The sequence below is a fragment of the Acipenser ruthenus genome, chromosome 45, assembly GCF_902713425.1.
Source record: "Acipenser ruthenus chromosome 45, fAciRut3.2 maternal haplotype, whole genome shotgun sequence".
NCBI classification, from domain to species: domain Eukaryota; kingdom Metazoa; phylum Chordata; class Actinopteri; order Acipenseriformes; family Acipenseridae; genus Acipenser; species Acipenser ruthenus.
Genome location: NC_081233.1, coordinates 5110022 through 5129283, shown reverse-complemented (window position 1 = coordinate 5129283; position 19262 = coordinate 5110022). Strand labels below are relative to the sequence as shown.

General features: G+C 45.1%; 1 protein-coding gene across 2 annotated transcripts; it reads left to right on the top strand.

The window, feature by feature from the left end:
- The first annotated feature begins 2016 nt into the window (after window positions 1-2016).
- LOC117967041 (ras-related protein Rab-5B-like) lies at window positions 2017-12627 on the top strand. 2 transcript variants are annotated; one of them, XM_059013274.1, is made up of 6 exons: window positions 2017-2148; window positions 6316-6577; window positions 7526-7677; window positions 8559-8681; window positions 9603-9696; window positions 12467-12627. In XM_059013274.1, the coding sequence occupies exons 2-6, from the start codon at window positions 6415-6417 to the stop codon at window positions 12586-12588; spliced, it is 654 nt and encodes a 217-aa protein (XP_058869257.1). In that variant the 5' UTR covers window positions 2017-2148; window positions 6316-6414; the 3' UTR covers window positions 12589-12627. The 2 variants fall into 2 exon arrangements, with proteins under 2 accessions (XP_058869257.1, XP_058869258.1); XM_059013275.1 differs by having other exon boundaries at window positions 2041-2119.
- Window positions 12628-19262: the final 6635 nt, after the last annotated feature.

Genomic DNA, 19262 nt, shown 5'->3' with positions numbered 1-19262 from the left:
CCAATTAGAAACAGTCTACCAGAAATGGGAGAAGATGGAACGAGGTTACTACCCCTCCCGCACAGGGAAAGGACTCGAGAGGCTGAGAAACACTCAGAACGGCTCCCTTCCAACACCTTGTGGAGTCTGTGCCGTGTCGAGGCTGAGATCAAGGAGACCCGCTATTAGGTGTAGGCCATGCAGTGTTAACGTCAAGGCGGATCACAAAGTCTGACTGCCTTTGCTGAAACTGATTTACAGCAGGGGAATATTAAACACGGTTTGAACACGACCCTCATATTAAAAATGGATGCAAAATATGAGAAATATACAAGAGGACCTCCATAGGGTTCAATTATTATTATTATTATTATTATTATTATTATTATTATTATTATTTATTTATTAGCAGATGCCCTTATCCAGGGCGACTTACAATCGTAAGCAAATACATTTCAAGTGTTACAATAAGAGCAAGAAATACAATAACTTTTGTTCAAGCAAAGTACAAGTGTGACAAACCAAAATTCAATAATACAGCAGATAATAGTGATAGTTACATCAGGATATGATTAAATAGTGATAGTTACATCAGGATGTGATTAAATACAAAGTACTACAGGTTAAACACTTGGCAGATTACAGTATTCTGAAGTACAGGATCAAATGCAGTAAAATAGGGGGCAGATAGAGCAAAATAAAGCACATTTACATGAAGGGTGATAGTGTCCCAGGGGAAAAACAGAGGAGTTCTACAGGTGCTGTTTGAAGAGGTGAGTCTTAAGGAGGCGCCGGAATGTGGTCAGGGACTGGGCAGTCCTGACATCTGTAGGAAGGTCATTCCACCACTGCGGAGCAAGGGTGGAGAAGGAGCGGGCTCTGGAGGCAGGGGAGCGTAGTGGAGGTAGAGCTAGTCTTCTAGTGCAGGCGGAGCGGAGAGGTCGAGTGGGGGTGTAGGGAGAGATGGGGTCTGGAGGTAGCTGGGTGCAGTCTGGTCAAGGCATCTGTAGGCTAGTATAAGAGTCTTGAACTGGATGCGAGCGGTGATTGGGAGCCAGTGGAGCGAGCGGAGTAGTGGAGTAGCGTGGGCGAAGCGAGGCAGAGAGAACACCAGGCGGGCAGCAGAGTTCTAGAGGCCAGCCAGGAGGGAGTTGCAGTAGTCTAGGCGGGAGAGTACCAGGGCCTGGACCAGGAGCTGGGTAGCATAGTTGGTGAGGAAGGGTCGGATTCTTCTGATTCTTCAATACACATGGGAACAATAAGACTAGCAATAGACAAGCTCTTACTGCAATTTACCCCGTTCCATTAAAGGTGAAAAATCTTACATAGGAAATATTTCATTTGTAGCCGTCAGTTGAAGACAAAATTTTAGAAACTCTTGTGCTCTGTGAGGGACAGCGGGTTACGCACAAGTGTGTGTTACATATCGCAGGTATCGCTGTGTAGTCTGTTCCTGTTTCCCCTGGCGCAGTAAGGGTTAAAATATTCTGGGATGATGTAATTGAATTACATCATTCAACCTGCTGACCAATCGGGAGGCATGTAAGAGACAGTCTAACGTTGGTGCAGGAAGGCGCGCCTCGCTATTGGAGGGTATCGCTCTGTTCAATCTGTATTGGTGTTGGGAGCGTCTCCACCCCCTCGCTTTGGGTTTGTTTATGAAGCGACAATTGGTGTGGTCTTGAACGTCAATCAAACTGCTGTGGTTAGATAGGACGGACATGTATTTATCGACTTTGCTTGGCTTTTTTCAGGGGGGGTATTTGTAGTCAAGTTCAAGAATAAGATATAACTACATATTAATGTGTTATGGGCAAAATGGTTTTTAATATTTTTGTGGAATGACTTTATGAAAGTTGCCTTAACTATGACGTGTTCTCAATATTACTTTGGTATTGGCCAAGTTCAATGTCTGTCAACATTTTGACTCTGCCTCTCGCCCTATACGCATTACTGCGACCACCCACCGGAGGCGTGTTCTTATTCATGCTATTCTACCATTGGGTCCCCAAACCGTCATTCTCCAACATGCCCCACCTCCATTGCCAGAGCTCAGCCCATTGCCGGGAGCGCCTGTCTGTCACTGCAGTGTCCTGCCCGTCAGGTTCGGTAGAGACGCAACAAGCTCCGCAGCTCCGAGGTACGTGACAGGAAGAGACCGAGCGACAGGTACGAGCACCCCGGGAAGGACGGGGCAGAACCGGGTCTGCGGGCTGGCTTGTGGGTAGTTGTCGAGTGTCGTGTCTTGGTTTCGCGGCGCTGTCTGGGTGCCAGTCTGTCGCGGGCCGGGAGGAGGCGAGTTCGGGAGGGGGTGGGGTACTGTTATTGAGCCAGCGAGAGGTGGGGGGGATGGGAGACGCACAGTGTTGTTATTTATTCATTATTTTCCATTATAACTACTGATATCGCTGTCAAGCAACGAGGGACTTATTCAGTAGCGTTCAGTTGCCGTCCTCTTAAAATACTTTCGTGTTTGTGCTGTGCGTGTAATGGAATTCCACAGTAAACAACACTGACGTTCAGTACCCCAGAGTTTACACATTTAATATGTAATGCCTTCTACTGAAGCCTAACACTTATTTCTGAAAAACAGTATCCGTTCTAAAAAATAAGTAAAGCAAGCCACTGTTCTGAACCGCTTTCTCGTGTTTGTTTACATTTTGCTTCTCCGAGTTACATTGCATAACCACCAGCTGCTGCAGGTACACATGTTCAGTTCACGGAGTGACATTAGTGACGCGAGGCTTGGGCAGCGAGTCCAGCGGCTTGTACAAACTGGAGAGCCAGCCACAGTGGTTTCTAATGACGTGAGTTCACAGAATCGGGGACTATGGAAAGCTACACATACGCATATATCTGTATGAGGTGTGTAATGTTGCTTTTGTAGCTCCACAGATACACCTTTTGAGATGCAGAACATGTTTCATATTTGCAGTGTTATGGAAACAGACAACACTTTTCAGTCGTTCTTCTCATATAATATAAACGCGGATCGTTTCTTTGCAGTCAGCTTTTGTCTCAGGAACCATTTGAGATCCATACTAAATGTCAGCAGGAAAAGGACTTTTGGTTGAAATATTTGACTTCAAATTAATTAATTTTCTGTAGTATTTCAAAATTCAGCACTATTGAGTCAGTGTTTAGTAGTTTTGGATGAATGACTATTATCAGGGATATATTTGGCTGTAATGTGTTAGCAACCTTGCTTTGAGGTATTGGGTTGAAATTTACTACAGAGCTAAACAGCTCAGCTTTTTATAGATGTTTAGTATGATGTATTTAAAAGCAGCTTGTTCCATTGTCAGCCGTGTCTGGAGTAATCTGATGTTATTCCGCTCTCCTCAGTGGATATCTACAGAGTGTTCATGGTCTATCTTCTATATAGACCACTTGCGTTGCTTGGTAATTTATTACTGAAGTACCGTATCTAATAAAAGAGAACATAAACCACTGAAGAGCTCACTATCAGAATACGTTAAGCATTATTTATTTACTGTTTACACTAAATGTGACAGGATGTAAACTTTGAATTGTTTGATCGGTGCTTTTCTTAGACTCTGTGGAGAACAGCAAGCCACACAAACCCAAGCAGCTGTTTGTTCACATGAAATGGTAAATTAGCCCGATCAACACCAAAGACCCTCACCTGATTCTGTGGAGACTTCAATCCCAATAATCAGACTGCGCCTCTCTGAGTGGTGTGCTGAGGGTCCCGTGCCTCTCTGAGTGATGTGCTGAGGGTCCCATGCCTCTCTAATGAGTGATGTGCTGAGGGTCCCGTGCTCTGATGAGTGATGTGCTGAGGGTCCCGTGCTCTGATAAGTGGTGTGCTGAGGGTCCTGTGCTCTGATGAGTGATGTGCTGAGGGTCCCGTGCCTCTCTAATGAGTGATGTGCTGAGGGTCCCGTGCAGCTCTGAGTGGAGTGCTGAGGGTCCCGTGCAGCTCTGATGCCTGGTGTGCTGAGGGTCCCGTGCTCTGATGAGTGATGTGCTGAGGGTCCCGTGCCTCTCTAAATGAGTGATGTGCTGAGGGTCCCATGCAGCTCTGAGTGGAGTGCTGAGGGTCCCGTGCAGCTCTGATGCCTGGTGTGCTGAGGGTCCCGTGCAGCTCTGAGTGGAGTGCTGAGGGTCCCATGCCTCTCTAATGAGTGATGTGCTGAGGGTCCCGTGCTCTGATGAGTGATGTGCTGAGGGTCCCGTGCCTCTCTAAATGAGTGATGTGCTGAGGGTCCCATGCAGCTCTGATGCCTGGTGTGCTGAGGGTCCCGTGCAGCTCTGAGTGGAGTGCTGAGGGTCCCGTGCAGCTCTGATGCCTGGTGTGCTGAGGGTCCCGTGCAGCTCTGAGTGGAGTGCTGAGGGTCCCATGCCTCTCTGATAAGTGGTGTGCTGAGGGTCCTGTGCTCTGATGAGTGATGTGCTGAGGGTCCCGTGCCTCTCTAAATGAGTGATGTGCTGAGGGTCCCATGCAGCTCTGAGTGGAGTGCTGAGGGTCCCGTGCAGCTCTGATGCCTGGTGTGCTGAGGGTCCCGTGCAGCTCTGAGTGGAGTGCTGAGGGTCCCATGCCTCTCTAATGAGTGATGTGCTGAGGGTCCCGTGCTCTGATGAGTGATGTGCTGAGGGTCCCGTGCTCTGATAAGTGGTGTGCTGAGGGTCCTGTGCTCTGATGAGTGATGTGCTGAGGGTCCCGTGCCTCTCTAATGAGTGATGTGCTGAGGGTCCCGTGCAGCTCTGAGTGGAGTGCTGAGGGTCCCGTGCAGCTCTGATGCCTGGTGTGCTGAGGGTCCCGTGCAGCTCTGAGTGGAGTGCTGAGGGTCCCATGCCTCTCTAATGAGTGATGTGCTGAGGGTCCCGTGCTCTGATGAGTGATGTGCTGAGGGTCCCGTGCTCTGATAAGTGGTGTGCTGAGGGTCCTGTGCTCTGATGAGTGATGTGCTGAGGGTCCCGTGCCTCTCTAATGAGTGATGTGCTGAGGGTCCCGTACAGCTCTGAGTGGAGTGCTGAGGGTCCCGTGCAGCTCTGATGCCTGGTGTGCTGAGGGTCCCGTGCTCTGATGAGTGATGTGCTGAGGGTCCCGTGCCTCTCTAAATGAGTGATGTGCTGAGGGTCCCATGCAGCTCTGAGTGGAGTGCTGAGGGTCCCGTGCAGCTCTGATGCCTGCTGTGCTGAGGGTCCCGTGCAGCTCTGAGTGGAGTGCTGAGGGTCCCCTGTTCACTGTACTGTGTGAGATTCCTGCTTCATACAGCTTGGCAGGCAGGTCTGTTGAATGCCTGGGAGTCAGTGATGGGCTCGTACCTCCTGTTTGCTCTCCTGTTTAGTCAGTACTGGGTGTGTGTGTCCTGAGTGAGGCAGTCCCTTTGTGGTTTGCTTTGAACAGCTCACTGACAGAAATAGGCCATGTGGAACATTCGTCACTAGTGTTACTAATGCTGTGTGTGAGAACTCTGCACAAACACCAGTGTTACTAATGCTGTGTGTGAGAACTCTGCACAAACACTAGTGTTACTAATGCTGTGTGTGAGAACTCTGCACAAACACTAGTGTTACTAATGCTGTGTGTGAGAACTCTGCACAAACACCAGTGTTACTAATGCTGTGTGTGAGAACTCTGCACAAACACTAGTGTTACTAATGCTGTGTGTGAGAACTATGCACAAACACCAGTGTTACTAATGCTGTGTGTGAGAACTCTGCACAAACACTAGTGTTACTAATGCTGTGTGTGAGAACTCTGCACAAACACTAGTGTTACCGATGCTGTGTGTGAGAACTCTGCACAAACACTAGTGTTACTAATGCTGTGTGTGAGAACTCTGCACAAACACTAGTGTTACTAATGCTGTGTGTGAGAACTCTCCATAAACACTAGTGTTACTAATGCTGTGTGTGAGAACTCCCTAAGGAACCAAGCTCTGCTGCTTGATTATCACATTGCTTAATACAAGTTTTTTGTCTATTGCTAATGATCATTTTATCTTAAATAAAATATGATCGTAAAAAGTAGGCCATCAAATAGTGTATCACAATTCACCTTGTATTGGGTCCTGCAGATTTGTGAAATTTATTTGTATCTTCAGTGTATTAAACCCCTAGTCAAACACCCTAGAGGCCCCAGGCCTGAATCATTGCGAAGCACAAAATGTAATACATGCTCTGCAATGGGAGTGTTGGCTGTTGCTGAAGCCTGGAGTGGCTCAAACTGAATGCTCTGCAGTGGGAGTCTAAATATTCAGCAGTCCTAAACCTGTTCCTAATCCACTGTGGAATGTAGTCAGAGTGATTCTGCAGCATGCTGTGCTGTTTACAGGAGTAACCTACTTGTCTCTTCTCTATCCGCAGAGTTCATCAGCGAGGCTCCCAATCCAGTGATCTGCCCCATCGGTGAAGCCCCCCAACCCCTCACCCCTCCTCCCCACCCCCCTCACAGTTCAGCCAGCCATGGCAGGCCGCGCAGCTTCCCGGCCCAATGGCCAGTCTCAGGCCAGTAAGATCTGCCAGTTCAAACTGGTGCTGCTGGGAGAGTCGGCTGTGGGCAAGTCCAGCCTGGTGCTGCGCTTCGTGAAGGGGCAGTTCCACGAGTACCAGGAGAGCACCATCGGGGGTGAGGCTCAGCGCTTGCATGCCAGACAACACTGCCTGCAGAACAGGACCAATTCTGTGTCCGAAATGCATTGCTGTACTACTTCTGAATCCAAGTCGCACTTTTCTGACCGAAATAAAAGTTCAGATTTGTGGGGAGCGACTTGGATGAAGGATTTTTTAGTTTGCGCGTGTCAATTATTCTGAAGCGCTTAAAGAAGAGCTGCTCTACACAGTGATGCCCACGACAGTAACAACTCTTCATACAGTACAAGTATATTAACATGTTATGATGTGGCTTTTAAATGAAGAGTCAATATAGGTGGATTTGTAACTAGTAATAAAGCAGTATATAATAGAGTTCTGGATGGTGTGTGCCTGTGTGAGGGTTATATCAGCACTCAGTGCTTTCAGCCTCGCTCCGTTCACTTCTACTCATGCTGATATTCCACCACATATTCCATCGCTCGCTGATAACCCTACAGTAAAATTCTTTACAAATGTTTTGAATGACGTGTACAGGAACTTCAGTAGTAAGGCCACATTTGATTGGTCCCTTGACTGGCCAAGGTGTTTATGATACTTATATGAGACCAAAAGCACTGGTAGCTACTTGTGGCTCTCGGTGCTTTTGAGGTCTTGAAAGCTAGTGATTATGTATTCTAGCTAATCTAACAAAGTATCAGATCTGCAGACATGCATTACGCATCGTGGCCCTCGTGTATTACATGCCTACAATTAAGAGCTATGTGTCCTATGATACCCTGTAGTGTGTAGTTCTGACATCCGAACTGCACGCATAGTGTGCTACTAGATATGTTTATGATGTAGGAAGTTCCCTACTTAATACCAGAATTAGATTTTATGAAAGTAAATATTTAAAGCGATGTAATTTAATTACTACAGGACCTCCCCAATACTACAAACCCTAGCAATGATCTCTCTCTCTGTCTCTCTCTCTCTCTCTCAGCCGCTTTCCTGACTCAGTCAGTGTGTCTGGATGACACCACAGTGAAGTTTGAGATCTGGGACACAGCAGGCCAGGAGAGATACCACAGCCTGGCACCCATGTACTACCGCGGGGCCCAGGCTGCCATCGTGGTGTTCGACATCACCAACCAGGTGTGTGCCTCACCGCCACTCCGAGCACACAAAACCACACCTGTGCCCAGTGACAGGGCTGTAGTGGAGGCGGTCGTATGTACAGTACATATCACACCTTTCCATTTATCTGGAAACCTGCTTATTCAGGTCTAGTGAAAGTAATAACATGATTTAGTTACTGAGAGTGTGACATTCTGGGGATATAGGGGGATAACTGTCTGTACATTTGTGTCACAGTTAAATGTTTGCACATGTCTGGGCAAACCGACAATAACTATTAAACACTCAATCGTGCTGAATTTAGAAATACTAAGAAAACTTCAGTGACAAATATTTTAACTACAAGTCTTGTTTAACGTATTTTCACCTGAAGAAGAGACCTTCTGAGGTCTTGAAAGCTTGTGATTTTAATTATTGTTTAGTTAGTCCAATAAAAGGTATTTAAAAAGACTTCTGGTTGAAATGTTTGTCATTGAGTTTATTATGTTTTGTTTTTTAGTATTTCTGATCTGGAGAACCACTTATAGAATGGATGGAACTTGGTATTCTCATCCTAAGTTATTTGGAGTGTCAGATTGTGTGGTTACATGGAGGCACCTCTCTCTCTGTATGTCACACGTTTACATCTTGAGAACAGGCATTATTCCACACGCTCTACATCGAGCATGTTAGTATACTTTCCCATGATACTAGCACCTCATTTACTTAATGACATCTTGAATACCACTTACCCAATTTCAGTTACACTCTTCATCACCATTTTTATTCTGTACTATTCAGTTTTTTATCATACTGTTCAACTTTTTTGTCACAATGTCCGGTCTGATTCACAGCTGCGGCTGGGGGGTGGATGCACAGTATTTGTGGACCAACGGCTGACCCTTTTGTGTTTGTTGCAGGAAACGTTTGCACGAGCAAAGACTTGGGTCAAAGAGCTGCAGAGACAAGCCAGCCCCAGCATTGTGATCGCACTGTCTGGAAACAAGGCAGACCTGTCCAGCAAGAGGGCAGTGGAATATGAGGTAGCTGTCGATCCAGCTGATGTCAAATAGTAGCATGCTCTTCGAAGCGTTTTGTATTTTTTGTTCTCTGTAGTTGCAACATGTTGATACATGCAGGGCGATTCAATTCATAATTCACAAAAACTGTGACGCACCGTGGTCGCGTTTAAGTAGAATTGAAAAGATGCAAAATTCTGATGTTGCTGTATGTAGAATATCATGTAGGTGCTGCATGATACAAGCTGCTCTCTGCTCCATAGAATATCTGGGTATTGAATGATCCTAATTCCATTTTGGAATTATCTTCCGATTCATTTCAGTTCTCAAGTTAATTTATTGAACAGTGTTAGCAATTCTTGATGTCATTTATTTTTGTTTTCTTTTAACTCATTCAGTGCCATTGTCCTAATTTGAGGACAGGCCACTTTGTAATTTTTTTGGAGCATTTATAACTGGCACCTACCTGTTATTTTAATTATCTCTAACTATATTGATATGATAACTTACTCTAATTTTGTTAACTACGAAAGTTAAGTCTAAATGTAATGTATCAAATTACATACGTTTTCAAAGAATCTAATTTGGTACTTCATGGGTTAAGGAGAGTTTTCTATGTGCTAACAACTATTCTAATTGACATTTTACAGCTTGTACTTTCTAGAGGGGTACTGAATCAGAGGTCTTGTACTGCATGATGTGGTTTTAATACAGAATAGTGTGGTCATAATGGCCTTAATATACAAGTGGATTTTACACTGCCCTCGACAGGATTTAGCTTAATCGTGATCTGGTCTTAAATAATAATAATAATAATAATAATAATAATAATAATAATAATAATAATAATAATAATAATAATAATACTATTTTGGGTTTGTCATACTTTTGGTGAACCAGTGTTCATGCGTCTCCCTAAACTTCCTTGAATTTTTTTCTCATTAGGAAGCACAAGCCTACGCTGATGACAACAGTCTGCTCTTCATGGAAACATCAGCCAAGACTGCGATGAACGTCAACGACCTCTTCCTGGCAATAGGTGAGACACCAGCACCAATCCACTCTTACTACTGCCCGTGAACACACTGCACCAATCCACTCTTACTACTGCCCGTGAACACACTGCACCAATCCACTCTTACTACTGCCCGTGAACACACTGCACCAATCCACTCTTACTACTGCCCGTGAACACACTGCACCAATCCACTCTTACTACTGCCTGTGAACACACTGCACCAATCCACTCTTACTACTGCCCGTGAACACACTGCACCAATCTACTCTTACTACTGCCCATGAACACACTGCACAATCCAGACAATGTCACTCATGAGGATAGCTGTAAGCAATCCTTTCTCGTCTGGGTTATGCGGCTGTCTACATTCGTGGAATAACTACAGTGCCTTATGAACTTTCATGGTGTGTCCTGTGAATGGTTGAAATGCTGAATAATGCAGAGGCTGGTTAGATGGTCAGAGGCACTACAGTAGAACTGTCCAGCACAGAGAACATTGGCACACTGAAAGAGGCACTTGCCATTGTTGTTACCTCTTATATGGCTAGTGCTAATAAAAAGGTAATACATCAATCATTTAAAAACATGGTTAGCCCTCCTTTCACACATGCAGCTCAACATGGAGAGGAAAGTCCTGCTCTGTAGTGCTGTTCCTTCAGTGGTGATGCTTCAAAGTTTACAGAAGTGTTTATTCCCTGCAGAGGCATATGAGGAGGTGGCTGTCTGTATGCACTTGCATGTGTTGACCCTACATTGTTACATAGATTGGTCCACTTGTTGAAGTTTAAATCTTGGTGATCACTAGAATTAACAGTAAGAGAATATGTTTAAAAGAAAAAAAAAACTAGTACTTGAGGTAGCTTGACATGAAATATATTAAATGACTGGTTTAAGATTGCTTCTGTGCTTTGCCAGCCAGCTTACTGACACCATGTATGTGGCCAGTCGAGGGAGACTGACTGTTTGTGGGAAGATCTTTGGGCTGGAAGCCAGGTCGGGAGTACACTCTGTAACCACAGGGGGGCGTCTAGAATCCTTGCATTTCCCAAACACTTACCACAACCAGGATACATGTTTCACTTTAGTTTAGTTTATTGATACAATGGAAACCACATTCTTTTTAATATTTGTTTGTGCTCGGAGAGCCGTGCAGGAGCCTTATTTAAATATCCTTTAAATGTGAAATGACCTTTGCAATATTACAGTCCCCTCCCGTCTTCAGACCTGTTTCACACAAGCAGAAAAACCAATCAGGTCCAGGGCGTGTAGCCAGAGGCTGAGGGATTATCAGGCAAAAGCAGACCGCACACAAATTCAGGATTTGAATATTCAAAGCAGGAAAGGAACGATTCTCAACCAGAGTTTGTTTCAGTCTCAGCGAAAGGATCTCGAGCTCAAGCAGTAAGAAACAAAGTGAAGTAGACCGTGTTTCAGACAGGCCTGCTTTCAGTGTGCTGTAGAGGCACTGGAGCCAGGCGCTGGTCTGCTTGACTTATTTTCTTCTAGTTATACCTAAGAATTCGGATTGAGTGTTGTGAGATTGTGGATCAGCACCGATTCTTGAAATGAGGCTGTCAGTTTATTTAGGACTGGCAGTACAACTGTTACTGCACGTTCCAGGCATCACTAAAACTTATTAGGAACAAGTTTAGTTATACAAGGTGCTTGCAGGACCCCCTCGCTGCTGGGCTGTTCACAAAGAAGGCAGTGCAGCTGGAATGGGCTCCTTCCTGCAGAGCTGGTCTTGATGGTGGAAGTATTTTGTTTAACAGAGAGTTAGAAATGCATGGAATAGCTTATCAGTACACGGCAGAAAAAATAACCACAATACATTCATATAGCCTGTCACACCTTCCATTAACTCAAACATGCAGTTCTGAAAGAAACGTGGTCTTGCACATTTTCATTTTAACCCTGATATCTGGTGCTAGTTTGGCTTGAAGGGGCCTCTCAGTTTCTGTGCCTTATTCTTTTGGGTATCTGTTTGGACTTCCGTGTCATTTCGCCTCAGCATTTCTGGGTCAAAGCATGTTACTGTGCATCCGGCAAAGGCATTCCGTGTGGAGTTCAGGATGTGCCCTATAGCCTGGAGGTCGCTGGTTCGAGTCCAGGCTATTCCACTGCCGACCGTGGATGTGAGTTCCCAGGGGGCGGCGCACAATTGGCCGAGCGCCGCCCTGGTGGGTGAGGGTTTAGGTCGGCCAGGGTGTCCTCAGCTCACCACGCACCAGCGACCCCTGTGGACTGGCCAGGCGCCTGCAGGCTTGCCTGTAAGCTGCACAGAGCTGCGTTGTCCTCCGACGCTGTAGCTCCAAGGTGGCGGCATGGTGGGCCCGCAGATTGAAAAGAAGTGGACCGCTGACGGCACACGTTTCGGAGGACGCATGCGTGCATCCGTCTTTGTCTCTCCAGAGTCCGCGCAGGGGTGGCTGCGGTGAGCCGGGTTGAAATAAAAATAATTGGGCATTTCAAATTGTGGAGAAAACCATTAAAAATAATTGGCGATTCCAAATATATATATAAAAAAAGCATGTTACTGTCTACAAAGCATGTCAGTCAATAGGAGAAGCAGCTGGGATGGAGACAATTTCACCCTCCAGGTGACCAAGCAAGTGCAACACTAACTGAAAGCATGGCTTGCAAACAGAGATTTCTTTACCCACGTGCAGTACCAGGTATCATGTTTTAAAATAATTTGAGACTTGTATAACGGTCACTGTAATGCTATTTTTCTGTGACTAAACATTGTGAAGTCCAACCCCCTCTCTCTGTCTGTCTCTCTCTCTTCCAGCTAAGAAGTTGCCAAAGAGCGAGCCCCAGGGCAGCAGCGGGGGGCCCCCGAGCCAGGTCCGAGGGGGGGTGGACCTGAACGAGCAGAACCAGCCCAGCAGGAGCCAGTGCTGTGGCAACTAGATATGGGGCCAGGGCAACGAGGCTGGGGTGATGGGTGGGGGGGGGGGGGGGGGGGAGAGAATGAGAGAGAGAGAGAGAATGTGTTCTACAGTAACAACACCACAGGGGCAGTGAGGCTGTGGGGGGGGGGGGGGCGGTTAGTTAAAATTTTCCAGCCGGAGAGGATCAGGGGATCAGAAACTCAAAGCTGCAGCCTGACGACCAGCCTGGCTCCCTCTCCCCTCGGAAACGGAGTCCAGCTTCCATCACGGCATGACGGACATCAAAACCAGGCTTTGAAAGAAGTTTATTTTTAAATTGGTGTCCAGAACAGTAGCATTGCCCCTGTGCAATCCCATTAACCATATCTAGCCCAGGCCACTTGTTTGGGTACTTTTGAAATAGTGATCCCTGTCCGGTTGATTTTAAAGATGCTCCATTGAGGTTTATGAATGGAATTTGGAACAGGGTGCTTTGCTGCCCCTGTTGAATGTTTAGCTTCCTGAACAATACCAGTGCTTGACATCAGTTATAACCTTCAACTGCTGCAGGCAGTACCAGGAGCGTGCCAGTGTGGGGTTGACAGAGTAGCAAGCATGGTTAACAAGGAGAGGACGCGTGTGTCCCTTTAGTGACCTGTTTTTAAAACTCAACTATGTCTGAAAAACTAGGGAAGACTAGTCTGCTGACTGCAGCTTTAAAATGGTCAATTTTAGGTTCAAACCCAATTCTATTTAAAAATAAATGAATAGTCTTTTGCGATCTTGTGTGCATATAATGCACATTGTTTTCCATGGGTTATTACTGTTTCCAAAAATGTCTCTCAAGTAACAGTAGTTCAAAGCGGAATGAAATCCAACGAACACGAATCAGGTCTCAAAAGGATAATATTAAATGTAATAAGGCTCAAATCTATCAAAACTCAAGCCCTCCTCCTTTTCCTTTCTCATCTTTTACAGATATTATTAAAACCAGAATTAACACTCCTAGATGATTGTATTCAGAACAAACTTCTGTAAATGAAAGTGAAGTGTATTATTATTATTATTATTATTATTATTATTATTATTATTATTATTATTTTGTATCTCTTACTGCATTAGTATAGCTGCAGAATCACTTTTCTTACAATGGCTGTTCAACACACCTGAGCTGGGGAAATGTCGGATGCAGACTTCTAGAAGCTACAGTTAATTCTGGCTTGCGGTGAATCGAAAGTTTTAATATAATAAATGGAATCGCTTTGCCATTGACTTTCATTATCCTGAGTACTTCCCTCTGACATACAGGGACGTCACAAAGGCTCCCATTGACAGCGCAGCAGCCTGTCCCTGAATGACGGATTCGGCTGAAGTCGAGCGGAAGAGGCACTTTCTTTTAAACAGAACTTGAACAAGGAAAGACTTTGTCAAAACATAGTGCCCTCCCTAGTGACAATATATAACATGCCAGTAATATTGGAGAGCACCGTCCTGCTGTTTGAATTTCTTTTTTCCATTTCTCTCATCATTGTATGGTGTTTGCAATCGTTGAGAGTGGTTCTGGATTCTGTCGTATTGTTGAGCTGCTTACCTAGAGAATCCTAACTACCGGGACTGAACAGCCTTCCTCGTTCCCTTCACGTCATGTGACACTTCCACCTTTATACGGCCAGACAGCAGGTGGGGAGCTGTGAGGTCACACTGTGAGGTCACACTGTTGCACGATTTCTGTGCTGGCAGTTAGGATTCTACAGAGAAGCTCAAAGACAGTTAGACAGATTTGGAGAAAAAAATGATTTTAACTCAACATTGCAGCAACAGAAGCCAGAACTACTCAGAATTAAAAATAATCAAAAAATCAATAAAAATGACTTCCTTTTTAATAATCTAAGTAAAAATTCATACAGAATAATATAATTCAATATAATTTGCACTCTAATTTTGGTATATTAAAGCTTTTAATGATGATTGATACTACTGATGAATACAAACAGCTTGAATTATATTCCAGTACTACTAATACAGTCCCTACTGGCTGAGGATAACCCCTCTCCTGTGTGCGGGAGTTTGATTGGATTGGTTTATGAAGAGGGAGAAACGCTGCTTATAAAAAAGTACCGCAGTGAATAATTAAAAGCACAGCACAGTGAAGTTCAATTTCTGTAACATTTTGCAATCTGGTTGCATAGGAACGAAGAATGCATGTGTGAATAAAAAACAGATCGGAACTTTACCCCAAGTTTTAAAAACGGATACAGCCTGGAATAAAATGAAAGTGTAAGGCGCCATCGCTGTAACTTACTGTTACAGTGGTGCCATAATTTAACAGCATTAAAGAATAAATGGGGGGGGGGGGGGGGGATCCAAACAGAATTGGAGAAACTGCAGCATTTATAACCCTGTTTATAACTTATATCTTCATTTTTAATTAAGTTGCTAAAAATAAATAAATACGTAATAGTGTATGACTCAATACTAAGCAGAGAAAAGCCTCTGCTGTGCTATCGAGGTAACAATCATGGCGCAGAAATACGGTGGCTGATCCACAATTAATGTAAGAAATATAAAAAGTACTGTCTTCATGTATGTATTAAATGGATTCCCTTTCTTATTATACCCGAGTGTTGTTATTTTATCCTGTCTGGTCAGTGCAGTTTAATAGTTTAATTTGTAACTTTTCACTTATAACCTTTTGGAGATTTGTGTCTTCGCTGTCATTAGTGTAACACCAATAGGATGGCTGGAGGTGCCTCCCTCTTCTCATTCAAGTCATGAGGGCACCAGGTTGTTACTGGTCTCGGAATAGAACTCAAGTGTAAGGCACACAGGCAGGAACTTTTAGTGTGGCAGGAAAACAGAAAGAGTTCTGTAAAATTAAAGTGAAAAATGAGGGCTTGATTAGTAAACCGAAGGCAGAACAAAGCAGGGATATAAACTCTAATAATGGTTCCCATGTACGCTATTTGGTTTCCAGTTCATATTACTTCTGTTACCTCTTTGAGAAGTTTGAGCTCAGCATGGTTCATAGCAGTGTCTGCTGAAGACCATTACAGCCTGTACGGGCCAGTTCCTTGCCTGTGCTTTTAACAGTCACATGTATCTCTCTCTTCCCTTTAGTCTCACATTAGTGATGCAGAAAGCCCTTGCCCTAGCAGTGCTATGACCTTTGATATGAACCACGTAAGCTCAGTTTGAATGATGTGACAGAAACAAGAAGAACTGGAAACCAAACCACATGAGGTGACAGAAGTGAGGTCTGCTAGGACTGCTCCCTTATTAATCATGTTGCAACACTATTGTAGAATAGGAGTGAATTAAAGACTGGAGGAAGGGGATTGACAGCATGCCCTGGAGTGCCGGGGCTCTGAAATTAGACAGCAGGAGTCTCTGTGATTTCAGTCAAACTAACTGCCAAACTAAGTGGTAAAATCGTTCAGATACAAGAGATGACATTATCACTCAACAACCCTCTGGTAAAATGCACACTGAAACCCCTTTCCCTTCACACGCCAGCAATAGAGCACGCGGCACACTTTCTAGGACAATGACAGTAAAGAGCATTTGAAGTCGAATGTGAGATGTGACACATTTACCATTGAGCTTCATGTTCCAAAGACGTCCTAGTGACTGCCAACAGTAACACATTAATCCCAGTTTACAGCTTACTGCACAAACATAATTAAAACTAATAGCGCTATAAAAGCCTGGCACAGTCCCATAGCAATAAGCAGTGACTGTGAACCTAGTGCAGTGATCTATCACAGAGCCGTGCGGTACTATACACATAGCCGTGCTGTACTATACACAGAGCCGTGCTGTACTATACACAGAGCCATGCTGTACTATACACAGAGGTGCAGTACTATACACAGAGCCGTGCAGTACTATAAACAGAGCCATGCTGTACTATACACAGAGCCATGCTGTACTATACACAGAGCCATGCTGTACTATACACAGAGCCGTAATGTACTATACACAGAGGTGCAGTACTATACACAGAGCCATGCTGTACTATACACAGAGCTGTGCTGTACTATACACAGAGCCATGCTGTACTATACACAGAGGTGCAGTACTATACACAGAGCCGTAATGTACTATACACAGAGCCATGCTGTACTATACACAGAGCCGTGCTATACTATACACAGAGCCATGCTGTACTATACACAGAGGTGCAGTACTATACACAGAGCCGTGCTGTACTATACACAGAGCCGTGCGGTACTATACACAGAGCCATGCTGTACTATACACAGAGCCGTGCTGTACTATACACAGAGCCATGCTGTACTATACACAGAGCCATGCTGTACTATACACAGAGCCGTGCTATACTATACACAGAGCCATGCTGTACTATACACAGAGCCATGCTGTACTATACACAGAGGTGCAGTACTATACACAGAGGTGCTGTACTATACACAGAGCCGTGCTGTACTATACACAGAGCCGTGCTGTACTATACACAGAGCCATGCTGTACTATACACAGAGGTGCAGTACTATACACAGAGGTGCTGTACTATACACAGAGCCGTGCTGTACTATACACAGAGCCGTGCAGTACTATACACAGAGCCGTGCGGTACTATACACAGAGCCGTGCAGTACTATACACAGACGTGCAATACTATACACAGAGCCATGCTGTACTATACACAGAGGTGCAGTACTATACACAGAGCCATGCTGTACTATACACAGAGGTGCAGTACTATACACAGAGCCATGCTGTACTATACACAGAGGTGCAGTACTATACACAGAGCCATGCTGTACTATACACAGAGCCGTGCAGTACTATACACAGAGCCGTGCAGTACTATACACAGAGGTGCAGTACTATACACAGAGCCGTGCTGTACTATACACAGAGCCGTGCGGTACTATACACAGAGCCGTGCTGTACTATACACAGAGCCATGCTGTACTATACACAGAGCCGTGCTATACTATACACAGAGCCATGCTGTACTATACACAGAGCCGCTGTACTATACACAGAGGTGCAGTACTATACACAGAGCCGTGCTGTACTATACACAGAGGTGCTGTACTATACACAGAGCCATGCTGTACTATACACAGAGCCATGCTGTACTATACACAGAGGTGCAGTACTATACACAGAGCCATGCTGTACTATACACAGAGCCATGCTGTACTATACACAGAGCCGTGCTGTACTATACACAGAGGTGCAGTACTATACACAGAGCCATGCTGTACTATACACAGAGGTGCAGTACTATACACAGAGCCGTGCTGTACTATACACAGAGGTGCTGTACTATACACAGAGCCATGCTGTACTATACACAGAGCCATGCTGTACTATACACAGAGCCGTGCTGTACTACACACAGAGCCATGCTGTACTATACACAGAGGTGCTGTACTATACACAGAGCCATGCTGTACTATACACAGAGGTGCTGTACTATACACAGAGCCGTGCTGTACTATACACAGAGGTGCTGTACTATACACAGAGGTGCGGTACTATACACAGAGCCATGCTGTACTATACACAGAGCCATGCTGTACTATACACAGAGCCGTGCTGTACTATACACAGAGGTGCTGTACTATACACAGAGCCATGCTGTACTATACACAGAGGTGCTGTACTATACACAGAGCCGTGCTGTACTATACACAGAGGTGCTGTACTATACACAGAGGTGCTGTACTATACACAGAGCCATGCTGTACTATACACAGAGCCATGCTGTACTATACACAGAGGTGCAGTACTATACACAGAGCAATGCTGTACTATACACAGAGCCGTGCTGTACTATACACAGAGCCGTGCTGTACTATACACAGAGGTGCTGTACTATACACAGAGCCATGCTGTACTATACACAGAGCCATGCTGTACTATACACAGAGGTGCAGTACTATACACAGAGCCGTGCTGTACTATACACAGAGGTGCTGTACTATACACAGAGCCATGCTGTACTATACACAGAGCCATGCTGTACTATACACAGAGCCGTGCTGTACTACACACAGAGCCATGCTGTACTATACACAGAGGTGCTGTACTATACACAGAGCCATGCTGTACTATACACAGAGGTGCTGTACTATACACAGAGCCGTGCTGTACTATACACAGAGGTGCTGTACTATACACAGAGGTGCAGTACTATACACAGAGCCATGCTGTACTATACACAGAGCCATGCTGTACTATACACAGAGCCGTGCTGTACTATACACAGAGGTGCTGTACTATACACAGAGCCATGCTGTACTATACACAGAGGTGCTGTACTATACACAGAGCCGTGCTGTACTATACACAGAGGTGCTGTACTATACACAGAGCCATGCTGTACTATACACAGAGCCATGCTGTACTATACACAGAGCCATGCTGTACTATACACAGAGGTGCAGTACTATACACAGAGCCATGCTGTACTATACACAGAGCCGTGCTGTACTATACACAGAGCCGTGCTGTACTATGCACAGAGGTGCTGTACTATACACAGAGCCATGCTGTACTATACACAGAGCCATGCTGTACTATACACAGAGGTGCAGTACTATACACAGAGCCGTGCAGTACTATACACAGAGCCATGCTGTACTATACACAGAGCCGTGCTGTACTATACACAGAGGTGCAGTACTATACACAGAGCCATGCTGTACTATACACAGAGCCATGCTGTACTATACACAG

Bases quoted from the DNA above. Each gene is read 5' to 3' on its own strand.
- LOC117967041 (XM_059013274.1), top strand. From the start codon at position 6,415: ATGGCAGGCCGCGCAGCTTCCCGGCCCAATGGCCAGTCTCAGGCCAGT. The intron at 6,578-7,525 runs GTGAGGCTCAGC...TCTCTCTCTCAG, and splicing joins CCAGGAGAGCACCATCGGGG to CCGCTTTCCTGACTCAGTCA. The intron at 7,678-8,558 runs GTGTGTGCCTCA...TGTTTGTTGCAG, and splicing joins TGTTCGACATCACCAACCAG to GAAACGTTTGCACGAGCAAA.